The sequence below is a fragment of the Crocuta crocuta genome, unplaced genomic scaffold (assembly GCF_008692635.1).
Source record: "Crocuta crocuta isolate KB4526 unplaced genomic scaffold, BGI_CrCroc_1.0 scaffold190, whole genome shotgun sequence".
Taxonomy (NCBI): domain Eukaryota; kingdom Metazoa; phylum Chordata; class Mammalia; order Carnivora; family Hyaenidae; genus Crocuta; species Crocuta crocuta.
The window spans coordinates 6,600,526-6,625,377 of record NW_027527955.1 but is presented as its reverse complement, the minus strand read 5'-3'; the positions used below and the strand labels follow the sequence as shown (position 1 = coordinate 6,625,377).

Genomic DNA, 24,852 nt, shown 5'->3' with positions numbered 1-24,852 from the left:
GGGTCAGAGAGAGAGGGAGTGAGACTCTGAAACAGGCTCCAGGCTCTGAGCTGGCAGTCAGCACAGAGCCTGACGCGGGGCTCGAACCCACGAACCGCGAGATCATGACCTAAGCGAAAGTCGGACGCTTAACCGACTAAGCCACCCAGGTGCCCCAACAATAGCCAAATTATAGAAGGAACGTAAATGTCCATCAACTGATGACTGGATAAGGAACATGTGGTTTATATATACAATGGAATACTGCTTGGCAATGAGAAAGAATGAAATCCTTCCATTTGCAGCAACATGGATGGAACTGGAAGTATTATGCCGAGTGAAATAAATCAGTCAGAGAAAGACAGATATCATGGTTTCACTCATATGTGGATCTTGAGAAACTGAACAGAAGACCATGGGGGAAGGGAAAGGGAAAAACAGTTACAGAGAGGGAAGGATGCAAACCACAAGAGACTCTTAAGTACAGAGAACAAACTGAGGGTGGATGGGGTGAGGGAGAGGGGGAAATGGGTGATGGGCACGGAGGAGGGCACTTGTTGGGATGAGCACAGGGTGTTGCATGGAAGCCAATTCTCAATAAATTATATTTTTAAAAAGTCTATGCAAAGAATATTGGAAATGTATATGTTTATATACACTTACGTGTGTTTCAAAGATATTTAAAAGCAAACACAAGCATCCATTTATTTCACATTTTTTAAACTGGCAAGACTATTCTATTTTCCTTTAGATTCCTCTCTTTACTTCTGAACTAACTCCACCTACAACTTTAAGAGAAAGTAGTAACCAGTTATTTATCGTTCAGTATTTATTCATGGCTTCACTGCAAATGTTTATTGGCTTCTCACTAAGTACCATGTAGAGACTCAGCACTGGACAAGGAGACACTGATATAAATGAAGCAGCTCCTGCAGTGGAGAAGCTTTATAAACACAAGCATATATAAAGGGCTGCAGTACAGAGTGATATGTTCTGAGCTGGTATACTGATAGCTGAGATGGAGAATGCCATCTGTGCTGATTAATAGATAGACAGCAAGATCATTTAAAACTTTGCAGAATCAAGATTCAAGCCCAAAATGCTTCGAAGAGCTCATACGATTAACCAAGATACTACACTGCCTCCCACTAGTCCTAAAGTATTAGGTTCCACTTAATTAAACCTTGCTTTCTGGGGAATGATTTTTGTAACTTTGTCTATAAATGGAGATATTGAATATATTAGAGTCTCATATAATTTGCAAGTCTTAGAAATAGTCTGGATGTAATTGATTAGCTCAAGAAAATCTGGGAGTAGATTTAATACCATGGACAATATCACTGATGTTAAGAGCATTTCCTAGGGGCACCTGGGTGGCTCAGTTGGTTAAGATCCAACTCTTGATCTTGACTCAGGTCATGATCTCATGGTTTGTAAGCTGGATCCCCACATCAGGCTCTGCACTGACAGCTCGGAGCCTGCTTAGGATTCCCTTTCTCCCTCTCTCTGCCCCTTCCCCTCTTGTGCTCTCTCTCTCTCTCTCTCTTTCTCTCTGTCTCTCTCTCTCTCAATATAAACAAATAAACTTTTAATAAAAAGAGCAGTTCACTACCAATTGGAGCTACAAGCCACTTGGTAACAACCATTTGAAGGACTAAGTCATTGGAAGAGTTTGATCCCATGTCAAATCATGGCCCAGGAAGGGTGTCTTTTAGCTTATGAAAGCTGCTGTAAATAAAAGATGAGGTAAAACTAAAAGATATTTAAATTGTTAGTGATTTATACTATAATAATACACTTGTGAACACTTTCATGCATATTTAATATTTACATTGCACAGTATATTAACAACCTTGTACATTATAGTATGTATTATTTGTGCTGCCACGTCTATCGCTTGGTAGACAATTTTATATATAATGTACATATACAAATATGCATTCACATGTGTATATTTGTATTTTATATATAGCAACTGGCATGATTTAAATTATTATACAGATCAATATATGGGTCTATAAATAAGCAGTTTGAATATCATCCCTTAATACAAATATGAGTAGTTACGGAAACACAGAGGTGGTGAGGTCTGACCCTAAGGGCAAGGGTAGAAGAAATCAGGGAGTAATATCTGGACCGAGTCTCTCGGAGAGGCAGGAGGAAGGATATTCAAGAAGAAAGAAAAGAAAAGGCAGAGCACATCACACGGCATGGCACGTGTGGGACTCCGCGTAGGCTGTGCGGCTGGATACATCACACGTGGTCAGTGTGTACATCAAGAAGGGTCTGAATTTTGTCCTGTGTTTAACAAGACACTCTGTGAGAGTTGGAAAATAAAGATGGCATCAGATTTGCATCTTAGGAAATCAACTGCGACAGCAGAGGGAAGACAGAAGGTTTTTTGCTTTTCTAGGGTTTTGTTTTTTTTGGGTTTTTTTTGAAGACAATTTAAAAATCACATTTGTATTTTTGGGTAACTATGGAAGTGGTATATCTGGATCAGAGGGGAAAGCAGCAAGAGACAAATCCATTAAAAAAATCACATCAGAAAAAATGTACTCATGGAACGCCTGGGTGGCTCAGTCAGTTAAGCATCTGACTTCAGCTCAGGTCACGATATCATGGTTTGTGAGTTCAATCCCTGCATTGGGCTCTGTGCTGACAGCTCAGAGCCTGGGGCCTGCTTAGGATTCTGTGTCTCCCTCTTTCTCCTCTCCCCTACTTGCATGCTCTCTCTCTGTCTCAAAAAGAAATAAATATTAAAAAATTTTAAAAATGAATTCATTCACTCAATAAACAGTTATTGAACATCTACTCGTGCCAGCAATGAGGACACATCAGTGAGAAGCAATGATAAGAATCCTGGCTCTCACAGATATCAAACTATATTATTGTGGGGGAATGACTAACATTCATGTGGCACTTGCTCTGTGCCAGCCATTATTTTAAGCAGTTTACAGCTATTAGGTCATTTAAGATAAACCTCAACATGATTCTAATGGGATCACCATGAATGAAATTAATGCACGAATCTGTTTCCATAGAAATTCAGGAAGCAGGTAAAAGTAACTGGATGCAGTAACCTGAAGGACATGCGCGGTGAAACAAAATGACTCTTGAGCTTTAGGTAGCAAGGTAATTTCTTCTTAGTGGTTAATAACAATTTCTTAAATGGTTTTATGTACCCCATCTTTCTTAATTTTATAACAATGACGTAGTGCACTTCATTTTGGTCTATTTCTACATGAAATAAAATCAGAGAAGAATTATGGGAACACAGAATGGTTCTTTTCCATCTCCTGGATTTTTGAAGTCTCCTGACCAGTTTTACCACTTTATTCTTTATTTCTGAAGTGGCTCTCTTGAGCTAAGCTTGAGAACACTGTTTTCTGTGTTTTCAAGTCAGGTCTCTAATAGTTATATAAGTAGAGTTAGAGGTAGCAGGTGGGGGCATTACCAAGAAGAAATAATTAAACCTTTCTGCGCTGAGCTAACCAGCAAAAAAATGGAGAGCACGTACACTGCTGTCTCGGCCTGGAAGACTGTAGTCAGAGCTTTCTTGAAACAAAAAGAAAGAGAATTGTGTCCTGGCTTCCTTCATCAAAAGATACGACTGAGGGTGCAATTTTCAAGCTTAGTTCAAAATTAACATGAAGAATATAAAAACTGTTCTAAATTGAAAACCAAACATAGCTATATAATTATTTTCCCTTCATCTTTTCCTTCTAATTTCTTAGTACCAATAATACTGATATCCTTTGCAAAACTTAAGTCTTATTATTAAATGGTGGCTAGCTAAACTGAATAATTCATTTTGGAAACTTCTACCATAACAGACCTGTTAGAATTCTAAAGGTAAACATCCGAAGGTATGTTGTTTCTTTAACTTACTTATTTCTTCAGTAAGAAATTACTTATATACAGCTACTAGGCATTGACTTTTTGATTCTTCGGGGCAGAACCCGTTTAATAAATCACTAATTCAGTAAGTTTAAGCTAACTGTTCTAAAACAGAATAATACTAAAGAAAATTATTTTTTTCTCATTTACACAAATGTTTTCGCTCTTAGGAAATGTACATTCTTACATCAGTCTACATTTGTGAAGCAAGAAAAAAGACACCTTTTTTTATTTGCGGGTAGCTTACTCACCCTTTTTCACGAAGTTAAGCCTCACTAAATTTTATTTTTATTTGCAATCATGGTTAGGTATCACATTTATCTCTTTGGCCTCACTGGATTATTATAGAAAGACACATAGCTTTAATACTTTATTTTATCAGTGTCGTCAGCTGGTTACAAGTCAGTGTGTTAGACCGGCAGTCAAAACTATCATTTAAGCATCATATTTGCTAAATTCAGATGTTTTGGAGTGCTTTTGTTTAAAAATAAAAGTTGGTTACTATGTCTAACCTTCATGTCTTAATAATTAAATTTCTAGTTATTAAAAAGAAAAAAAAACATGTAAACTGAGCTGAAGGGATATGGTATTTTGTATTTCCATTATTTGACCACAGGGAAAACTTTGTATTTACCAGTTTAACGAAAATTTTTATTTGGCCATTTACTAATAACGAAACAACTTCGGAGGCATCCTTAGCCTTTAACCTCAGCAGCACAGAAGTGTTACCACTTTTCCACTTACACGCCTGTACTAAGCCCACCTCTCCACCTGAAACAAACAGTCGAACTTTACAAACAGCTGCTGTGAGAAAAATAAAAAGATACTACCGAGGGTGCAATTTTCAAGCTTAGTTCAAAATTAACATGAAGAACATAAAAATTGTTCTAAATTGAAAACCAAACATAGCTATAGAATGATTTTCCCTTCATCTTTTTCTTCTCATTTCTTAGTACCAGTAATATTGATATCCTTTGCAGAAAGTCTTAAGTTAAAAGGAGAGGAAAAGGAAAGGAAGAAAAGGAGAGAAGGGGAAGAAATAGAGAGAGGGAAGAAGCAAGAAATAAAAGAAAAGGAAAGAAAGAAAAATCGGAAGGAAAGCCCTGGAATCCGTCAGAGTGGTAACCCCCAGAGCCGCAGGGGCTACCTGCATGGTCATTACTATGCAACGGGAAGTGTGCTGCATGAATGATCCTATTTCCATGAATTATCTTACTTAATCTTCAAAAGGCCCTTATTAGCCAGGCACGACTATTGTTCCACTTTACAAATGAAACCGAGGCTACAAGAGATTCAGTTACTTGGCTCGGGGTCACATCACCAGTTACTGCAAAGGGCAGAACCAATATTTGTTCCCCTTCTAATTCCAAAGGCTATGCTCCTGATTCCGATGGAAGGCAAGATAAGCAAGGTCAATAGGCTGGCCTTCCTGTATACGGATTTCAAAGTCAGGCATCTCATAATTATTATGTTCGAAATGACCTCCTCACTTCCTCCCTAAAGTCTTTTCTATGACCCCCTAGTCTTTTCCATCTCAATGAATAGGGCCACCGCTGTCTTCAGGCCAAGAAGCCAGAATTGTGCTTAAGTTCTCCTTCTTCCCCCCATAATCCGATCTGTCAACAAGTCCCGTAGATTGAGATCCACAATTACATCAAGCCTCTCCTCTTCTTTCCCTCTCACATCTGTCTTACTGCGCCAGCCTCGTGCTGGTCTCCCTGTTTTCTCCTTGCTGCTTCCCCTGGGTCCTCCGGGGCTGCAAGAATCATCTTCTCAAAACGTAAATTGCAACATGGTATTCCCTTGCTTTAAAATGATGGGGGAGCGGGGTTCCCCTTTGCCTTAGAAGAAAATCTAGATCACTGTGCTGGGTTATAAGGCTCTGCACCATCAGGCTCCAGTCTAGCTCTCCAGCATCGCCTTGCGTGGCACTCTGCTTTGTTACCTGAGCTCCAGGCAGGCTGATGCTCTTCCGGTCACTTGAGCACACAGAGCAGAGCTCAGTGCCTTCGCACACGCTCTCCACACTCCCCACCCCCCCCCCCCCCACACCATTGGAACATTTCTTCCTCCCTTTTTCCGGTGGCAGCTTCATTTCATCCTGTGAGCCTAAATATCACCTCTCAAAAGCCATTCCTGACAGCTGCCTCTCTATCTTGGATTTAATGATAACCTCCTTGGTACATTATATACTGTATAAATGTTTTATTTGTCTACAATTTTATCATCATCGGAACCTCAGGTCAAAGATCACTACAGTTATAGTTCATCACTGTTTTCCCTGGATCCAGCAGATGCCTGAAATATAGTGGGTGCTCCAAAAATGATTTGAACAATTCTACACTGCTCGTTGAAAAGAGAAAGGCTTCCAAACTTTGAGCCACAGTAGCCAACAGCCCTTCCCAGGCCCTGCCTTTAGTAGATCTTATGCTCTCTCGCAGGTCAGAAATATTTGTCTCGGTGCCTGACATTACTTCACCTTCTTATTATAGCTCCCTAAGGCACTGGTATCTTTCCTCTGGTTCTCATGTCACTAGCAATTAATTTTACTGCTACAGAATGCTTGCTTTTCTCTCTAAGCTGAGTATGTCTGTATAATCTTTTAATGCTTGTACTCAAACCTCCTTTTCCGACTTACTGCACTTAATTTGTATTTTTCCAGCCTTTGCTTTAAATTCCAGCTACTTGTCCATAATGACTTTGCCTCAAATCCTGAGTTACTGGTCACTTTCAAGCAAAACTTTGTGCTCCTGCTAACTAGAATGAAGAGCTCTAGTCTCCTTGTGTCTGAGTGTTCAGTCATCAAATATGGAATAAAGATCTGAAAGCCTTGTCCTTAACTGACATTTCATATAAAGAAATGACTTTGCGGCTTCTATTATGTCAAGATGCTATTTATATCTTTCAATACCATATAAATTAAAGATCTTGGCGAACAAAAAATTGGGCACCGAAAGACATACTGGAAGACGGAGGTGACAAATGTCTGGCTATGGACCAGACACGCTATAATGGCCAACACAGATATCATACCCAATGCCCCAGTTTTACTGCCAAACCAGGAGACGGAACTCTCTCAGGCTGCCCACCCATGTCACATGCAAGTTCAAATGAGGAAGCAGCAAACCAGTTTTCACAATGGAGAAAAAAGTACGGCTCCTCCTACATGGTATACCAAGCCAGATAGATGACCACATAGCCTACTTCTTTCTTATGCCCATCAAGAAATGTTGTGGATCTGATGCTGAGGGCTTGAGACTTAAAACAAACAAATAAAACTAAAACTAAAAAAAAAAAAAGTTCTATAGTGACATTTTAATGAGGACTGAGAATACTTTATGCTAGGAGAGCTTTCTACTTCTCCACTTGGCTGGTCTCTTATCACATGAGGCAAAATTTGGGGTAACTAAAAATACTTAAGGTAGTGAAGCTGACTTTAAAATTACACTGACTTATGGGAAATGTCTATTATCCTTTAAATTTCAAAGGTGTACAGTAGTTTATATAATTTACTAACAACCTTTTTTTTTTTGAAAAGAATTCTTTAGGAATAGCATGAGCTCTGGGAGTGTTAGGGTGGCTCAGTAGGTTGAGTGTAGGACTTCATTTGGTTCGGGTTTTGATCTTGCAGTTCAAACCCCATCTCAGGCTCTGTGCTGACAGCTCAGCCTGGAGCCTGCTTTGGATTCTGTGTCTCCCTCTCTCTCTGCCTCTCCACCCCACTAACACTCTGTTTCTCTTTCTCTCTTAACAACAAATAAACATTAAAAAAAAAAAAAAAAAAAAGAATAACATGAGCTCCGAACTGGTGGATCCCGGGAATCTGGGAATCTCTTCTGTCTTAAATATGTTTCACTGAAGGTTACAAAGGAATTTTCACAGCAGTTGGTTTCATGTGTTTAAAATTGTGAAAGCTTTACTAAAAAAATCTTTCTTGGTGCCACAGGGATTTAAGTTAATGCTAAGATAAGGGGATGTTCTAAAGGAATGCCAAGGTCCATTGGTAATTGTTTAGAGAAGGTTTTCTCAAAAGGGAGCTTCTTTTCCCCATTTATCTATTCATTCATTTTCATCTTTGTTAAATATTTACCCTGTTTTCAATCCTGCGGTACAAACCCTAATGACATCTTTTTTTGATTTGAAGGCGTCCCTGCTCTACTAATGGAGGTCTTTACATTAGCAAACCATCAGAACACACCACCGCTGTTATCGCAGTCAAAGCACCAAGAAGGGCACGGCTAACTTGGTCATCGCAACACTGGGAGCAATTCTGGAGAGGAAATGCCACTTAGCCAGGTGTTCCAGAGTGACAAGGTCATTAGAGTTGAGGGTGGGACATGCCGGGGATATTGGAGACCAGCTTTCGCATCACAGTAGAGAGCTAGGAAAGCTCTTTGGAGAGAAGACTAAAAGGGGACGATGCTTTTGCATGTTAGAATACTTGCAGAGAGTCGAAGGCTGGGATGAAGTCAGATGAGAAGATGTTCCATGAGGAACATGATAAAAGAGTACATTCTTTTGTCTTCTGCTAAAATTCTGGAGTACTAGCTCTCGAATTGGACTTCAAAGGGGATGCCTTTTCCAGGTCTGTAGTATTATTGTACTGAGCTCCCCTCAGGGAGATAGAAAGGACCAAGCAGAAAGGAATGGGAGGTGGGTTAGCTAAACCCACATGTGATTGCTCCACAACACCTTAGCTAAAGCCCATAAGGAGAGGACATTTCGTAACTTCAGAGTTTGACCTTAGAAACTGGAAGGTACAAATTGTAACGATATAGTAAGTATATCCTTGGCCCCAGAGCACCTGGATGGATGCCCTTTTGACATATTATTTTCATATTCTTTACTAATATTCCAAAAACTGTACATCATCGCTAAATGATCATTTTAAGAATTACAGTATGATTGACCAGCATTTAAAATTTTAAGGACTGCATAACATTTTAAGGACGGCCAGTGACGAAAAGTTCTTTCTATGTTTATTGGTCATTGAGAATAACTTCTGCTATTTGAGTAGCCGGTGACATTAGTACGCCTGTGAGTTTTTGCTTTGCTCAAGCCATGCCTTCAGCGGTGTAGTGCATCCCACATGGCTCTAACCACAGAGCCATGGGTTTTTCCAAAGCATTTTCTCACTTTATGGCTTCACAAACATTACAGAAGTATACTTGTTTCATCATAACTCACATATTAAGTATTTTCTAAACTTCATAATTTAATTGATAAAATAAGTAAACAATAGATAAATAAGTAAAATTACGTAAAATAAGTAAATTATCAACTGTGAAGTTGATTTGATTTGTGCTCATTTGAACTCTAGAAAGACTATATGTTTTCCTACATGTATTTTTAAAAAGAATTACAGTACGATATCAAAAAGAATACTCTAAGTTTGAGTACACAGAGACATTAAGAATTCTAAAATAAAAATTCACATTCCATAAGAGGCAAAACTTTTTATCTATGGACACATCCTACTCTGATTTCATTCTCACCTACTAAGCATTCCTAAAACCTTGGGCAGGGGAGCCCAGAAAACATTGAGATAACTCCCCTCCTCTCTTATCCTGAAAAAGTACAGAAGCTCCTGCTTGCAGAAAGAATCCTGGGATTCAAATTGGCCTCTAGTGGCCTGGTTTTGAAACTTGAGGAAGGTCAGTTACTTATTTCTGTGACTCAGTTTCCTCATCTGCCAAAAAAGAATAGTAATGTTTTTCTTTGTTTGTTTTTCCTAAGCTCACAGGAATGCTATGGAGACAAAATTGCATGAACCATAATATATGAGGTTTAAGATCTCATTGTAAGAATCCTAAAATATAAGAAAACATCTACGTGTGTGTGTGTGTGTGTGTGTGTGTGTGTGGGCAACCAACATTCATTTATTAAATCCAAACACAGTAGAACTCCCTGAGGTAAAATCCTGAAATTATCTAATCTTCAAATAAAGTACTCTTCAGCCCCGTTGTTTGGTAACAGCCCCAAACTAAAAATTAGTAATTCTGTCCTAAGCACCATCCCATTAGTAGTGGGTGGTCCTAATCCATTACTATATCATAACAAGATTTCTGTGGCTAGCCGGGTTCTTATGCTAACATAATGAAATCTGAAACAAGAGCTGTTAGCTTTCTGCTTTCCTAAATCTCTTCTTGACTCCTGAAAGTAAAAGTTATATTTTATTTAGTTATTTTTTAGTTATTCAAGGATTATGTTTGCTCCAGCAATTTCCATAGTCACTGTCTTAAAAAGCAATCTTGAGGACTTGGAGAAGGTGAATTCAGTGGATTGAAAAGAGAATTGGGGTAGACAGTTCTCAATGTTGTGTCACAGGGCTTTCACTGGTTTCCCAGATGTGAAATACTGGAAACGTTTTCTGTGTTTCATGGAGAAGGTTTACGGCTATGCTTCCTATCGTCGTATACAAGAGATGATAATACATCACTACAGCTGAATGTGACAGCTAAACCCACTAGTCCAGAAAGTCTGTCATCACCTAGATGGGAAGAATAAGTTGCCCTGAGAGAGGTCTGTTACTTCCTGGACAGATGGGTGCATTCGGAGAAGTTACCTGGCTTTTCTGAGACCTAGATCATTCCAACTAAAAACCAAGAATAGTCCTATTTCATATGATTCAAGTACCTTCCATAATTCCCAAGGAATATAAATCTTTGAAAAGTATCAAAACATGTTATATATGTGACTTCATACACATGTATTCTATTACATGAAACTTACATGATTAAGTGTGAAGATTTTGAAAATAAAGATTCATGGTACAGTCTATAAAGGCAGATTTTTTTCTGGAGTATATTTTAATTGAACTTACATTGCCAAGATATAACTTGGCAATACAGTCAATAATACGACGTATCACATATACTTTATAACAGATATATCACATATAACTGAGTCAAAAAATCAGAATTCTTAGTTTGATATCATTTTTCTAGAAAGGAAAGATATCAGATTGAAACAATTTTGAAATACATACACGAATTTTTATTTATTTTCCTTTAAATCTTGCAGGTTCCTGTGTTTATTCTGCTAGAGGGAAGTTTTCTTAAATCAGGTGAATTAAGATAAATTGTGTTCTATAGTTAGTTTTCCAGAATCTGCTTCAGCCCCATTAAGTAATGTCATGTTAGTGGTGAAAAGAAAGGTCAAGACCAATGTCATTGGAATTTTTCTCTCTCACATGAAACTCCAGCTCTAAAAATGCTCCCGAAATGATTTATTTCCTGCTTCCATAAACACAATCCGTAGATGCTCAGCCACATTTTCAGCAAATAAACTCAGTTTCTTCGGCTAGCCATTCCTCACCTAATATTTTGAAATACGATACAGCATAATGTTTTCTAAAGTCTAAATACAAATCAAAATCTTAAGGTAAATGTTACCATCAACAGGGAAAGAAATGTGCCAAATAACAGAGCCGCAGTATCAGATTGAAACTGTGATAACTGAGGGAAAAAGACAAAATATTTAAAAGGTAAAAGCTAGGGGAGCCTGGGTGGCTCAGTCAGTGAAGCATCTGACTTGATTTTGGCTCCGGTCACCATATCCCAGTTCACGAGTCTGGGCCCTGCACTGAGCTCTGCCCTAACTGTGAAGACCCTGCTTGCAATTCTTTGTCTCCCTCTCTCTGCCCCTTCCCAGCATAGATTTATCCTCTCTCAAAAATAAATACGTGAACACTTTTTTAAAAAGTAAAAGCTATAGTATCTGAGAATTGTAACCATTTCAACGCTACAATTTTAAGGAAAATCATACTCGTGCTACTGAGGTATGTTCAGTCATTCTAAGTGACCAACATGGGCCCTTGAACCAATAATTTTGCCTTTACATTTTGATCTACTACACAAATTTGAATTATTTCAGAGTTCTACTCTAAAGTTTACTGACAGTAGAACTTCCCATTTGAGCATCAAGATTCAGTAAGTGTTATTTTTATAAATTGGTGTCCTTCTCAGAATTAGTTTTATACCTTTCATACCTTTCAATTCCTTTCATCAGTACATAGAATATTAAACTACGATTTGGTTACTATAAAAATAAAGGCATCAAATTTATTAAACATCCGGACTGTAGGGAAAATCATATAGTTGAACCCAAGTGAACATACTTTTTTGTCTCTCTGGCACGCACCCAACGGATGTCATTTTTCAGAGCTGTGATCATGTTATGCCCAATGATATTTTAAACCAAATGCTATTTAATGCTTCAAAAACTATGGAGGGTAAGCGTATCATCTTTTTGAGATAGATGACATAATAGTGTACCTTTAAAAAAAAGCATCGTTAGGGGCACACGGGTGGTTCAGTTGGTTAAGTGACTGACTTCAGCTCAGGTCACGATCTCACAGTTTGTAGGTTTGAGCCCCACATGGGTCTCTGTGCTGACAGCTCAGAGCCTGGAGCCTGCTTCAGGTTCTGTGTCTCCCTCTCTCTCTGCTCCTTCCCCACTCGTGCTCTGTCTCTCGAAAATGAATAAACATTAAACAAATTTTAAAGAGCATCTTTAGAAAATAGATGACTGGATCTAAGTCCCTTCTTTTGTCCCTCTTTCTTCTCTTACACACATTACCCCCCCACTTCCTGTGTCCTGTTCACAGGCCACATGTACTTTCTGAGGTTCTCTCGCTTCTCCTGAGAGCATGAAAGCACAGAAACATCTTTACGATTAATCTAGAAGTGGCCAGTGTTTCTCCCAGCCTGCGGGGTTAAGAGGAGAACTGAAGAGAGAGTGGGCAGCTGCGGGGACTTTGGGGGAGCAGTGACAGTGACCTGTGGAGGAGACTTGGGCCGCAAGTCACAGCGTCTTCTCTGCAGTATTCTTCAGACTTCACCGAGAAAATATTTTAGCTAAACTAAGTCACAGAACTCCCCCAAATTAAGGAAATCACTAGACATACTGAGATTGGTAAGGTAAAACACACATTGACTAGCCCTCCTTCCCTGGTGAATGCAATTATCTATCATCACTGGTCCACACAGCACCCATGTGTGAACTAGCCAAGGGCATGTGCTTTGGGCAGACACCCCCAGGGGAGTCACATGGCTTGAAAGTGTTGCTGGGCTGGATTCCAACAGCCTCTCGTCATCTCAAGTGGGCAGTTTCATGCAGAACATATTCTGAACAACTGGACATGGGGATCCTATTTATATAGATCTTTCTTTAAGTGTGTTACTAATCCCAAGACAAAAATAATATAACTGGAACATTTATCTCTATTCATTGCAGAGTAGTACCGTGGCAGATTGAGAATGCAAGATTTTCTATCGGCAAATAAGTTCACGCGGTATAAAATCAGGTGAGCATAAAATGATACTCGAGGCAGATTCCTTGTAATGAAGTCATCAAAGATCCACCAAGAAAAGTCAGTCTCCTTGTTTATACTAACAGGAGAGTGAACACTTACCGCCATCTTCAACTGTAAAATGGAACATATCACTTGTGGCATTGGCTCCATCTTTTAAAACGTAGCATATTTTCATGTCATCGATGTCAGCTAGGAAATAACCAAAGAGCAAGATGATTCATTACTACGGCAAGATTGGTGACTCATTGCTTATGGTAAATCCTGCTGGTGATTACTTTTCTGTAACCATGTTTAGGTTTCCTTCTCCTAAGGGAAGCAGTGCTATCTTATTTCTCCTATCTCTAAGCCCCTTGATTTCAGCTGTCCCATGGAAATATGATCCCTTATCCAGACAGTGTAAGAGTTAAGTTATAATAATAGCAAGGTGTTGCCCCACCCAATGGTATTTGCATGTTCACGCACCAAAGAAGTGACTGTCTAAATACGGAATGTCAGACTTCATGACAGGTGGAAAGGAAGATATTTTGAGGCATGGCAGATTTCTTGGCACTCCTGAAATCATGCTCTTTTCCTCCCTGTAGGGCTGACCCTCAGAGGAAAGAACTTCCCTGCCCACCTCTGGCTAACTTTTCTTACCTCTTGCAATATACAGCATGTGCTTTTAAGTTCTCCAGAGTTTGAAAGAAACAAATCAAAGAAACAAATCTCAAAGATCAAAATAAGTGTCATGACCCCAGAGAGAAATGAGAACAGAAAGCATCTAATAAGAGCTGAAAATTTTTTTTTGTTTTTTTATTTATTTCTAGGAGAGAGAGAGAGACAGCGTGAGCAGGGGAGGGTCAGAGAGAGAGGGAGTCACAGACTCTGAAACAGGCTTCAGGCTCTGAGCTGGCAGTCAGCACAGAGCCCGATGCGGGGCTCGAACCCACAAACAGCGAGATCATGACCTAAGTGAAAGTCGGACGCTTAACCGACTAAGCCACCCAGGCGTCCCAAAGAGCTGAAACTTTTATTCATAGTGACAAGTTATTCTGCCTCAGGAATGCACTATACGTTGCTTCCTCTCCCAGCAATGAAACTCACTGGCATACTTTTGCTTTCCATATTGACTAACGTACAATTTCAAAAATTTATTCACCCACTTTACCAGTTCCTCTTTTTCATGATGCCACACAGACAGCATGGTAAACCAAATATCATCCTGTTCTGTGATGCACGCAGCACTACCATTATTTGATCTGGACCAGGCAGTAAGTAGTTAGTGCCAAGGTTGCATAAGATCAAGAGCACAGCTAAAGATGGCCTCGACAATGACATGTAGTATTTATTTGTCTAGAGCGTGCTCTACAGCTTTCCCATCTTCTAAGAGGTCCACTGAGTTCGATCTATGAAGTCCACAAGCATTGTAGATAAGAAAATGACTTTATGAAAGAAGATGCTCGAGAAATTGAATAAGCCAGGTGTTGGGATCAACAAATTACTCCATGAATTTCTAGGACTCCACTTGACCAATGTGAAAAGGACCCTCCCCCTTGGCTCATACAGATTTGAAAGGTGATTCGCTTACCATCAGACATCTTAGGAGGGGAAAACCTGATTTAATAGTTAATGGTAACTTCTTATAAAAGAGATACTAGGAGCTGAAACAAATTCAAGATGTTTTATTCTCCCTTTGCATTTTATTTTGAACTCTGCTATAACTTCCCCAGTTTCTGCCTAGTGTCATTTGTATCTTCCTGCGTGGCTATCTTTCCTAGAAGTCTGAAAACTTCTGGGATTTTTGTTCCCCNTCTAACATTTAGCAATAGCTCAGATGTTTCTTAATTTAAAATGAGAGCCCAGGGGCACCTGGGTGGTTTAGTCGTTAAGCGTCTCATTTTCAGTTCTGCTCAGGTCATGATCTCACGGTTCGTGGGCTTGAGCCCCATGTCGGGCTCTGTGCTGAGAGTGCTGAGACTGCTTGGGATTTTCTCTCTCCCTCTCTCTCTCTTTCTCTCTCTCCCTCTCCCTCTGCCCCTCCCCTGTTCATGATCTCTCTCTCTCAAAATAATAAATAAATAAACATAAACAAACAAACAAATAAAATGAAAGGGCCCAGAGGTCTGGTGGACCAGGCTTGAACCTCTATTTACACATGTGTGGTGTTTCTATAGAGGTAACGAGTTAAGCCCTTGCAGGTGCTTTTCCTCCTACAGCTCTGAACCTTTACAACCTTTAATTCATCAGGAAGGAATGAAGTGATCTCTACTCGGACCACACATCTTTAGCATTAGAACAAAGTCCTCTGNTGAGAACAAACTGAGGACTTATGGGTGTGGGGGTAGAGGGGAGATGGGCATGGAGGAGGGCACTTGTGGGGATGAGCACCGGGTGTTATATGGAAACCAACTTGACAATAAACTGTTTGTAAAAAAAGAAAAAAAAAAAGAACAAAGTCCTCTGGTCATGTGGGGAAGACCTTTTCCCAAACTTTCCCATTTCAGGACATCTAAAGGCTCTACTACGAGAAAAGGAAAAACTCATTAGTATATCAATGCTCTGTATTGATGTTTTCTTGCAAAACCTACAATATTTAGGAAACAGTTGCACTGAAATAAATCACTACTTCAAAGCTGATTTTTGTAAACTTTTTTCTAAAAATAAAGTGAACATGAATGCAATGATATGATACGCAGGTCTCAAATTTTCCCTCCAAGTTAGGGCATGCAATATTGATTAGTTGGAACAAACCAAAATCCTTTTCATTTTCTTTATAACTCAACTAATAATTCATGGCTCAAAAAAGGGACTTAAAAAAATCTCAAATAAGTAAAGACTTTGATCATAGTGCTGTTACTCTATATGAGCCTCTAAAACCATCACAAACGTCATAAATACATAAACATTTGCTTCTTAAGGCGCGGTCGTATTGGCAAGATCAAAACCTAGTTGCCCAAATGTTATCTTCCTTCAGTAAACATCTAAGAGTGAACTGGATTTTCTTCTAACCACTAATCATGCATCAGAGGTATTTCGGTTCGTCTACACAAGCAATCCACGCTTTTCGGTTTTCGTTCTGATTCTAAGTTCATGGACTTGCCAGGCAACCACACCCTGGCTCGAACTCTTTGGGGGAAATTCCTGAAAGTGATCTCCCACAAGATAGCACTGTGTACTACTCATAGGGAAAAAAGTCCTGGTCCTTGAGATAAACAATTTACACCCGGGATAGAGGGAGTACTCAAACTCTTTGGGGGAAATTCCTGAAATGATCTACAACTGATCTCCCACAAGATATCACTGTGTACTACTCATAGGGAAAAAAGTCCAGGTCCTTGAGATAAACAATTTACACCCGGGATAGAGGGAGCCGGGACACCCTGGCAAAGAGGCAACATTGAAACAATTAATTTCTCTAATTGATCTAATTCTGCCTTGTTAACTCTTCCTAAGAATAAAACTGAATAAGCTTTAGAAACGAATGGATTTTACTTCTCCTCAGGACCATTTAGAGAGTTGGTTTGGGAATAACCTTCTTTGCCCACCTTGGCTCACTTGACTCAACCCAGTGCATTGAAAATCCATCAAAATATAGTTTAGCATCCCACTCTTGATTTCAGCTCAGGCCACGATCAAGGTTCTCATGGTTCATAGGTTTGAGACCCACGTTGGGCTCTGCACTGGCAGTGTTGAGCCTGCTGGGATCCCCTCTCTCCCTCTCCCTCTTCCTCCCTCCTTCCCTCCCTCTCTCTCTCTCTTTCTCTCTGCTCCTCCCCCGCTTGCGCTTTCTCTCTCTCAAAATAAATAAACATTAAAAGAATGTATATATATAGTTTAACTCATCCTTTTATGATAACAGAAAACCAAAACAAACACAAAGATTGTGTCATCTTCACTCTAGACACTGCTTGTATTTGCCTCCTAAGAGAGCAGCCACTGTAACTCTATGATGGAGCCTTTCCATTTTTACTCACCCATCTAGGTCTCTAGAAATAACGGCCATGAACCAAGCTGCAGCCTCAACTTGTTCGAATGAGTGCTCTGTGATTAACTACCAATAGTTTCCCTAGTCAGTGTTTGGGTTCTTACTGCGATGCGATCATTTCTCTTAGAAAAGGTAATCTTAAAAGAGTACCTTCACTTTTTATAATAAACCGACACTCTCTACCAATGACCATAAAGGGTAATCATGGTGACTCCATCTCTAAAGAATAATCAGGGTGAGTCCGGATCAGTGGGAGACAGAGCAACAGCCTATAATGAAGTAGCATAATTGAGGGTTCGATATTTAAGAAATAATATTTCAATATATTTTGAGCTGTTGGACTTGGCGCGTAGAATTTAAATCACGTCGTCTGCCTGTCCTCACACAAAAATGCCTTAAAACAAACCTTGAAATCAGATTATTTTCTCAGATCAGAGGAATGATTTGAAGAAACATTCTCTCTCCTGTAATATATTCCTCTCGCCCTCGCCACTTCCCATGAAAATAAACCAGTCTAAGATCGCATGGCATCTCTGTCCTCAGAAAGCCTTCACACAAAAGTTTCCTGCCGGTCTGGCATGACACTGGGCGCTCTGAGGTTTTCCTGTCCATGCAGGCCCTGGAATATATTCAGGCTTGCAGCCAAGAATCAGGAGGTTGGAGTGCAGGGCTGTTTGCCAGCATCTAAAACAGAGCTGCGGTTCACTTTAACACTAACTACACTTTGCGACATCCGTTTATTAAAGCATCTGTTATCTCAGAGCACAACACTGTTGCAGGAAAAGAACACCCCCACTGGGATGCCCCGAGGATAAGCCTCATCTCCACTCACAGAGCCCACAGAGCTAGATCTAGTTTCCATCCTGACACTGTGAGATTTCCATGAAAGCCACTCAAAGCCCTTTGTAGTGAAGGTCGCACGTTCTAGAGAACAGAGCCCTAACTCCTGAGCCAGCATACTGAATGGGCCTCTCTTTTTAGTCACTGAGTCACTGCACAGGTCACCTGCCCTTCCTGTCGCACATTGTGTCTCTACACAAAGAGAATTTAGGTTAGAAAAACGCTTTAGCCTCGAGAATGTAGATGCTTGAGGCAATGGGTGGCCGTTACCGTGTCTGAAAGAGGGCACAGAGATCTGAAATAAGGAAATAATTTCCCCCTTCTATTTTCCTATTAATCTTGTGAACCGTCTTCAGGTTCATCACAAAGTGAATGTATATTCTGGTGATGGACATCTTGTCATTAAGCGTGCTTTCCTTTTGTGCCTTATCACGGTGACATACCTCGTACACAGAACTGCTAGAACTCTGGACAGGTGCTTACCTCTTACGTCTTTGGTGTTTGCCTAAGGCATACAATGGAAGAATTATAAATCTACAAAGTAGAGGGGCGCCTGGGTGGCTCAGTTGGTTGAGCATCCGACTTCGGCTCAGGTCATGATCTCACGGTTCATGGGTTCGAGCCCCGCGTCGGGCTCTGTGCTGACAGCTCAGAGCCTGGAGCTTGTTTTGGATTCTATGTCTCCCTCTCTCTCTGACCATCCCCTGCTCACGTTCTCTCTCTCTCTCTCTCAGAAATAAATAAAACATTAAAAAAAATCTACAAAGTATATATGAATACATCTTTTTATTCCAGTTCCAAACTTCCCAAGAACTATAACAGGATTAGAACAATGCTCTCGAGAAAGTTAACCAAAGTAATAGAAATTTGAAGGCTCTATTTGAATGATAGGTGAAAATCATAGGAAGAATACAAAGAATTGAGGAAGCCCATCCTTCTCGAAGGTGCCAAAATGCTGCCCACACTGCCTGCAGCATAAACAACGGGCTGCTCGGAGGGCAGATGCGGCCAACGAAACAGAACCGAGGAGCCCGCTTCCTTTAAGCTCACCGAGGTCTGGCGCCTGCCTTGACAGCATACCTTGCTGCTGCCGGAATACACTGATAATCACTCTAATGCAGGTCGCTACAGTGGGACCTATGGCAGGCAAGGAGGGGTATTCTTCTCCCAGAAAAGTGAGTCCCTGTGCTCTCCCCAGCCCTTTATTTATTTCCCTTTCCTTTTCTTCCCTTGGACTCACATTCGATCCCCTACTTATAACGTTTTCGGTGATAGCCACATCCTCAGAAAAGAAGACCTACACTTCCCGGTGGACATAAGGAAAGAAAAGTGCACCTTACCTTGTGTAAACTGAGAGACGCTGTGGTTGCCTCTGTCCAGGTTGAGGAGGTATCCATGCTGAGGGGCCTCTGTCACAATGAACCGGAGCGAAAAACGTAAGCTGTCTCTGTCCTCCACTTTCAGGATTTTGCTTGTGATCATGAATCCCAAGTGGCCAGTGGCCAGAGTGCGAAGTGTAGAGGCCCCTTTGTTCACTGCAATCTGGGGGACACTATCGTCAACAGGTAAGACTTGGATTTTCATCACTTGGGGTCTCCTTGTTTCAAATACTGTGTCGGGGAAAACATAGAACTCTGTATGGGAGCCGTCAGTCACTGTGAAGGAGAAGCTGTCTTCATTTGACTCAGTGCCATCATGTCTGTAGCTGATCAAGTTTTCATTCAAGTCTTGCTTGGTAAAAACCATGGCAGGTCTGGTATTGTTGAATAGCAGTTGACCATGAACAGGCACCTGCGTGACAGTGAACTTCAGGAGTCTGTCTGGAGTGTCTCTGTCTTCGACAGTGAGTTCAAAGGGAGTGATCAGCTTGTTCTCACCCTCACTGACAACCAGGCTATGGATGGTGACCACTGGCTTTTTGTTGTCCACATCGCTAATGGAGATACGGAATGTCCGGAAGACGGGGTTACGTCCATCAGTGACTTGAAACTCAAAACTGTCCATCTTGACCTCATCGTCAGCTGTGTGGATGTAGTAGATTTTGTTGCCAGCCAGTTGAAGCTGAGAGAAAGATGTGATGGACACTCCAGGTTGATCAGTGCACTCTAAGTGACCTCTCATGGGAGCCCTGGTGATGGTAAAAATTAAGTTTTCATCAGGACTGTTCAAGTCACTAGTACTTAATAAGTCTGTTGTGAGGGTGACTTTACCACCTTCCTTCAGGGATACTCCCTTGCTTATCACATCCGGGAAGACAACATCAATGCTCCCAATAGAAACATAAAAGTAGCGATCTATAAGGGCATTAATTCCATCAGTCACATCAAATTTAATTAGGTCCCGAATGCCCTCTTGTCCAAAATGGACGTACTGAATCAGGTTTCTGTCCACCTCATCCTGGGTAAAATTCATGCCCAGTGTGATATTTTCAAAGGCACCTGTAGGTTTTTGTCTCTGTAATAAGCCATGTCCTGGCCCATAACGAATAATGTAAACCAAAGATTTGTCTTCAGAATCTAAATCAGTTGCCATCAATATTTTGTTGTTGATAATTTTGGTTTCCCCAATTTCTATTTCTAGTCCATTATTGATGGTCATTCGGGGGGTCTCATCATCCACTGGGATAACCAGAATGAGGACCGTCCTTTCCACGGAGTGCTTCCCATCTGTTAGTTTAATCACAAAGCTGTCCTCCTGGGTCTCAGAGTCATCATGCTCATAAATAATGCTTGAGCTCTCTATGATCTGGTCCAAGGTGAAGCTTTCAACCAAAACTGTGCCATTTATCAGCTGGTTCATGATGTGACCACGAGTGGGAAACTGGGTAATGGTGAAAGTTAGATCGTCCGGCGGAATGTCAGCATCAGCAGCATTGAGGATGGGCGTATCGATCACCAGACTCATGCCTTCCATCACCATAAATTCCCTCATAAATATTTCTGGCTGTTCGTCGTTGGTGGGAACGATGATAATGGGGAAAAAATGTCTCTCTGAAAAGTTGATGCCATCAGAGCAACGAAATATAAATCGGTCTTCGACAGGTTCTACGCCTTTATGGACACTCTGGACATAGTTAATATGACTCTGCCTGAGGTCTTTCAGGGTAAAGGCACTTATGGCAATTCCTGCTCTTGATTTCTCAGAGCCTGGTGCTGGAGAAATGTTTTCGACATAACCGGAGGTAGGCTGAATAACTATAGTGCACAAGATGTCATCATTAAGGGAATCAATATCTTCAGCACTTATATGCATTGAGGTTATAACACTTTTGTCACCTTCCATGACTATAAACCGTTCACCTACAGTAATTTCTGGAGCTTGGCTATCGACAGGGAGGATGGTCACCCACACAGTAACTCCTTGGATAGTATTGCCCCCTATTATCCATTCTTGAGACATAGGTGACAGACTCAGGTTAAAAGAGTCCCCTTTGGGCAACAGGCCTATCTCACCACTAGTGTGGGCATAGACGACAGAGCCCTCTAAGATGTCCCTTTGGGTAAACTGCTCCGCTGGCACTCCATTGACCAGGATTTCTCCATATAAAGGTGGGTCTTCCAAGAGGAAAGTCAACATCAAGTCATCAGTGTCCTCATCAGTCCCCTTGATAACACTGGCAGTGATTTCAGTAGCCCCGTTCTCTAAAACATCTAGATATGACCCCAGACTGCCAGCGGGAAGACTCAGCATGGGCACCTCATCATCAGCCGGCCGGACATTCACTCTGAGGGTGATGGGCACCACGTGGTGTCTGTCGCTGACCTCCAAGGAGCAGCTATCAGTCAGGGACCCATCCCCGTTATGGGCATAGGAAATCCGACCCTGTTTTATGTCTTCCAAGTGGAAGACCTCCCCGACATGCAGTATCCGTCCAGACACTCTCATGTGGCCGTGTTCGGGTGCCCGTGTGAGGGTGAAAGAGATGTGGGCTACGTCAGTGTCAACATCATTCACACGCAACTCAGCCTCACTCAGGATGTGGTGGCCCTTCTCCTGAATGGAGAAACCGGTGTTGAGGATCTCGGGCGGCTGGTTGTCCACTGGCTGCAAGTAGAGGGTAAAGGTGCCTGGAGCCACATTCCCAGCTTGGTCTTCCACCTGGAACTGAAACTGGGCCACTCGGGCAGCCACTCCCAGTTCTTGATCTGGAGGTCTGTAAGCAATTTTATGGTGGTTGATCTGGGCTTGGGTAAAATGGGCCACGGCGACTGAAGGGTCGTCAGTCAGGACCAAGGTGCCCAGGGGGGCTGGCGAGTGGTTTTCGTCTGTGTCCACCGGGGGCTGGGTCACGGTGTAGCGCAGTTCTCGGTCGTCTGTGTCTAGGTCAGTGTAGTGCAGCCACTTCTTCCTCAGCGGCGTGAGCTGGGACTCCTGCACCACCATCCGCAGGGGACAGCCACTGCCCAGCTCGGGGGGGAGGCGGTCCACAGGATGGATGCGAATCGCAAACCTGTGTGGTCCAGACTGGTTAGGGGGGTCATGGCTGTCCTGGACTCGGAATGTGAACTGGTCCATCACCGGCCCAGGACTATGCGGCCCAGAGTGCCTGTAAAACAACCTCCCCTCTGTTATGTCCCGCTGCCGCCACTCTGTCACCGTTTGCTCATAGAAGGCGCCCTGTTTCCTCCAGGGGCCCCTGGTGAGCTCCTCGTCCTCATGGGGAGGGTGAGTCTGGCGGAGAAGCAGGTGCCCTACAGTGGAGGAAGGCGACTCCAGCACAAAAAGCAGCAGAGAGTCATCCGAGTCGATGTCAGTTGCACTTAGAGCCGGCGGCAGGATGGGCACTGTCTCCCCTTCCGCCAGGGTAAGCCCCGTGTTGGCATTGAGGACTGGTGGCTGGTCATCCACAGGCACTAAGGTGATCGGGAACAGGAACTGCACCTGGTGCCTGCGTCCTCCGTCCACCATTCGAAGTACAAGGTTGTCACTCAGGGAGCCGTCTCTGTCATCGTGATGGTAGACCACCTGGCCGGCTGCCAGCTCGGCCACCGTAAAGGTCTTAGGGGCAGAGGTGCCATCGGTGGCACCCAGAAGGACGAGGTGACCGTGCCGGAGGCCAGCCACCACCTCTAGCTGCACTGCGTCCAGGTCGTCCTCATCGCTGATGACCAAGTTTTGTGGTCCACTGGCCGCGGGGCCCGTCAGGGGCCGAGACTGGCCCTCGTAGAGAATGAGCCCGGTGTTGCGGGTGACCACCGGAGCCAGTGTGTTCATGGGCCTCACCACGACCATAAAGGCAAAAGGGTCCGAGGCTGCTCCTTCCGGGTCCACCACTTCCAACTCCAGTTCAAAGAGCCGCTCCTGGTCAGAGTCCTCAGAGGGCGGCTGGTAGGCAATCTTCAGCAGCCGCAGGTCCCTCTGGGTAAAGGAAGAGAGGGGCAGGCTGCGGTCATCAGTACTCACTAGGTAGCCCTGGCCAGGCTGGAAGGGAGAGGTGAGGTTGAAGATCAACAGGTCGGGGGGTGACTCGGCATCCTCAGCCGCCAGCATGTCTGGGGTCAGGGCTGTCAGTACAAACTGATCCACCTCCATCATCATCATGGCCACAAAACTGGGCTTGGGTGCGGTGTTCTCTGCCCCTCCTCGGATTCTCACCAGCACCTGGAAGTGCTCACGTTTCAAAGCAGGGCTGCCCACAGGCGAACCTCGGGAGCGCAGTTCCACCACCATGGGCACCCAGTCCCTGTTGGGGGACCGACTGGGGGCCGTGTGGCGGTAGCGCACACCTAGCTCCTGGAAAGCTTTGCAGTCCATCAGGAGAGGCTCCCGGGCGCCCGCGCCGCTGGCTGGACCTGGGCTCTGCGGGTAGTGGAGGAGTTCCCCATAGCGAGGCAGCGCGCGCAGGCCGGACAGGATGCCCACGCGACACTCCTCGGTCTCCGGCTGGTAGGCGAACTCCAGGCTCCGCGCGTCCAGGGCATTGCTGGTCCCCAGCAGCTCCTCCACGACTAGGGGCAGGTTCCGAGTCACAACCTCCAGCTGGGTGAAGACCACCTCCACCTCCAGCACCAAGGGTAGCACTGCGGCCCCTCCCGGCGCGTCGTAGCGCAACTGCAGCCGGACGCGATCCCGCGACGGGCTGCGCGCGCCCAGGTGCGAGTAGCGCACGTCTGCGGGGCCGAAGTCGCACGGGAAGCGCTTGGGACTCAAGCGGCCAGGCCGCTGGGCCAGCGCGTCGTTGTCCAGCACGGTCACCGCGCAGCGGTCCCCCGGCTGCACCTGCAGCACCAGGTCCTGCAGCGGATCCAGCCAGACCTCACGGCCGAAGGGCACCCGGAGCCCACGGTTTGCCAGCACTATGGCCTCCTCGGCGGGGACCCCTGCGGCCCCCGCGAGATCCGGGGACAGCAACGCCGGGCCAGGGGCCGCGGGCTGTGCCAGCGCGCAGCTTACCAGTGACAGGAGACGCAGCAGCACCAACACCAGGCGGGGCGGCGGTATCGGCTGAAAACTGGCGGGGTTGACCCCCCCGGGGGTGCTAGCCGCGTGCATGGTGCGGGAGTCAGAGCTCGGACAGGTCAGCCTGAGAGAGCGCCGTCAGTTCCCGGGTCTCCGGAAAGTGCCAGCAACTCCGCACTGTGTAGCGGCGTCCGGGCCAGGATGGAAAGTTGCGCGCGCGGGCCGGGCTGGCGCAGCAGAGGCGGCAGAACCTTCCGGGCCGTCCGGCTCCGCCGCCTGCGGCTCACCCGCCGGGAGCAGCGAGTCCCTCCACTCCCGCTTCCCAGGTCCCGGGACCCAGAGCTTTGAGGGAAATCCCTCCCCCAGCACCCCCTTACTCGGGTCCTCCCAGGAGGCCAATCGGAGGTCCCGGGAGGAGGCCCCGAGTTGAGGGTTGGGTAGGGGCAGCTGCCAA

The 24,852-nt window shown here is 43.6% G+C and overlaps 1 protein-coding gene across 1 annotated transcript in view; it reads right to left on the bottom strand.

The window, feature by feature from the left end:
• FREM2 (FRAS1 related extracellular matrix 2) overlaps nt 1-24,491 on the bottom strand; it is a 161,443-nt gene extending 136,952 nt beyond the window's left edge. Inside the window, exons 1-2 of the mRNA XM_077752575.1 lie at nt 19,340-24,491; nt 13,295-13,384 (exon numbers count right to left, since the gene is read on the bottom strand). Coding sequence (XP_077608701.1) covers nt 13,295-13,384; nt 19,340-24,491 — 5,242 coding nt within the window. The remainder of the gene's footprint in view (nt 1-13,294; nt 13,385-19,339) is intronic.
• Nucleotides 24,492-24,852: the final 361 nt, after the last annotated feature.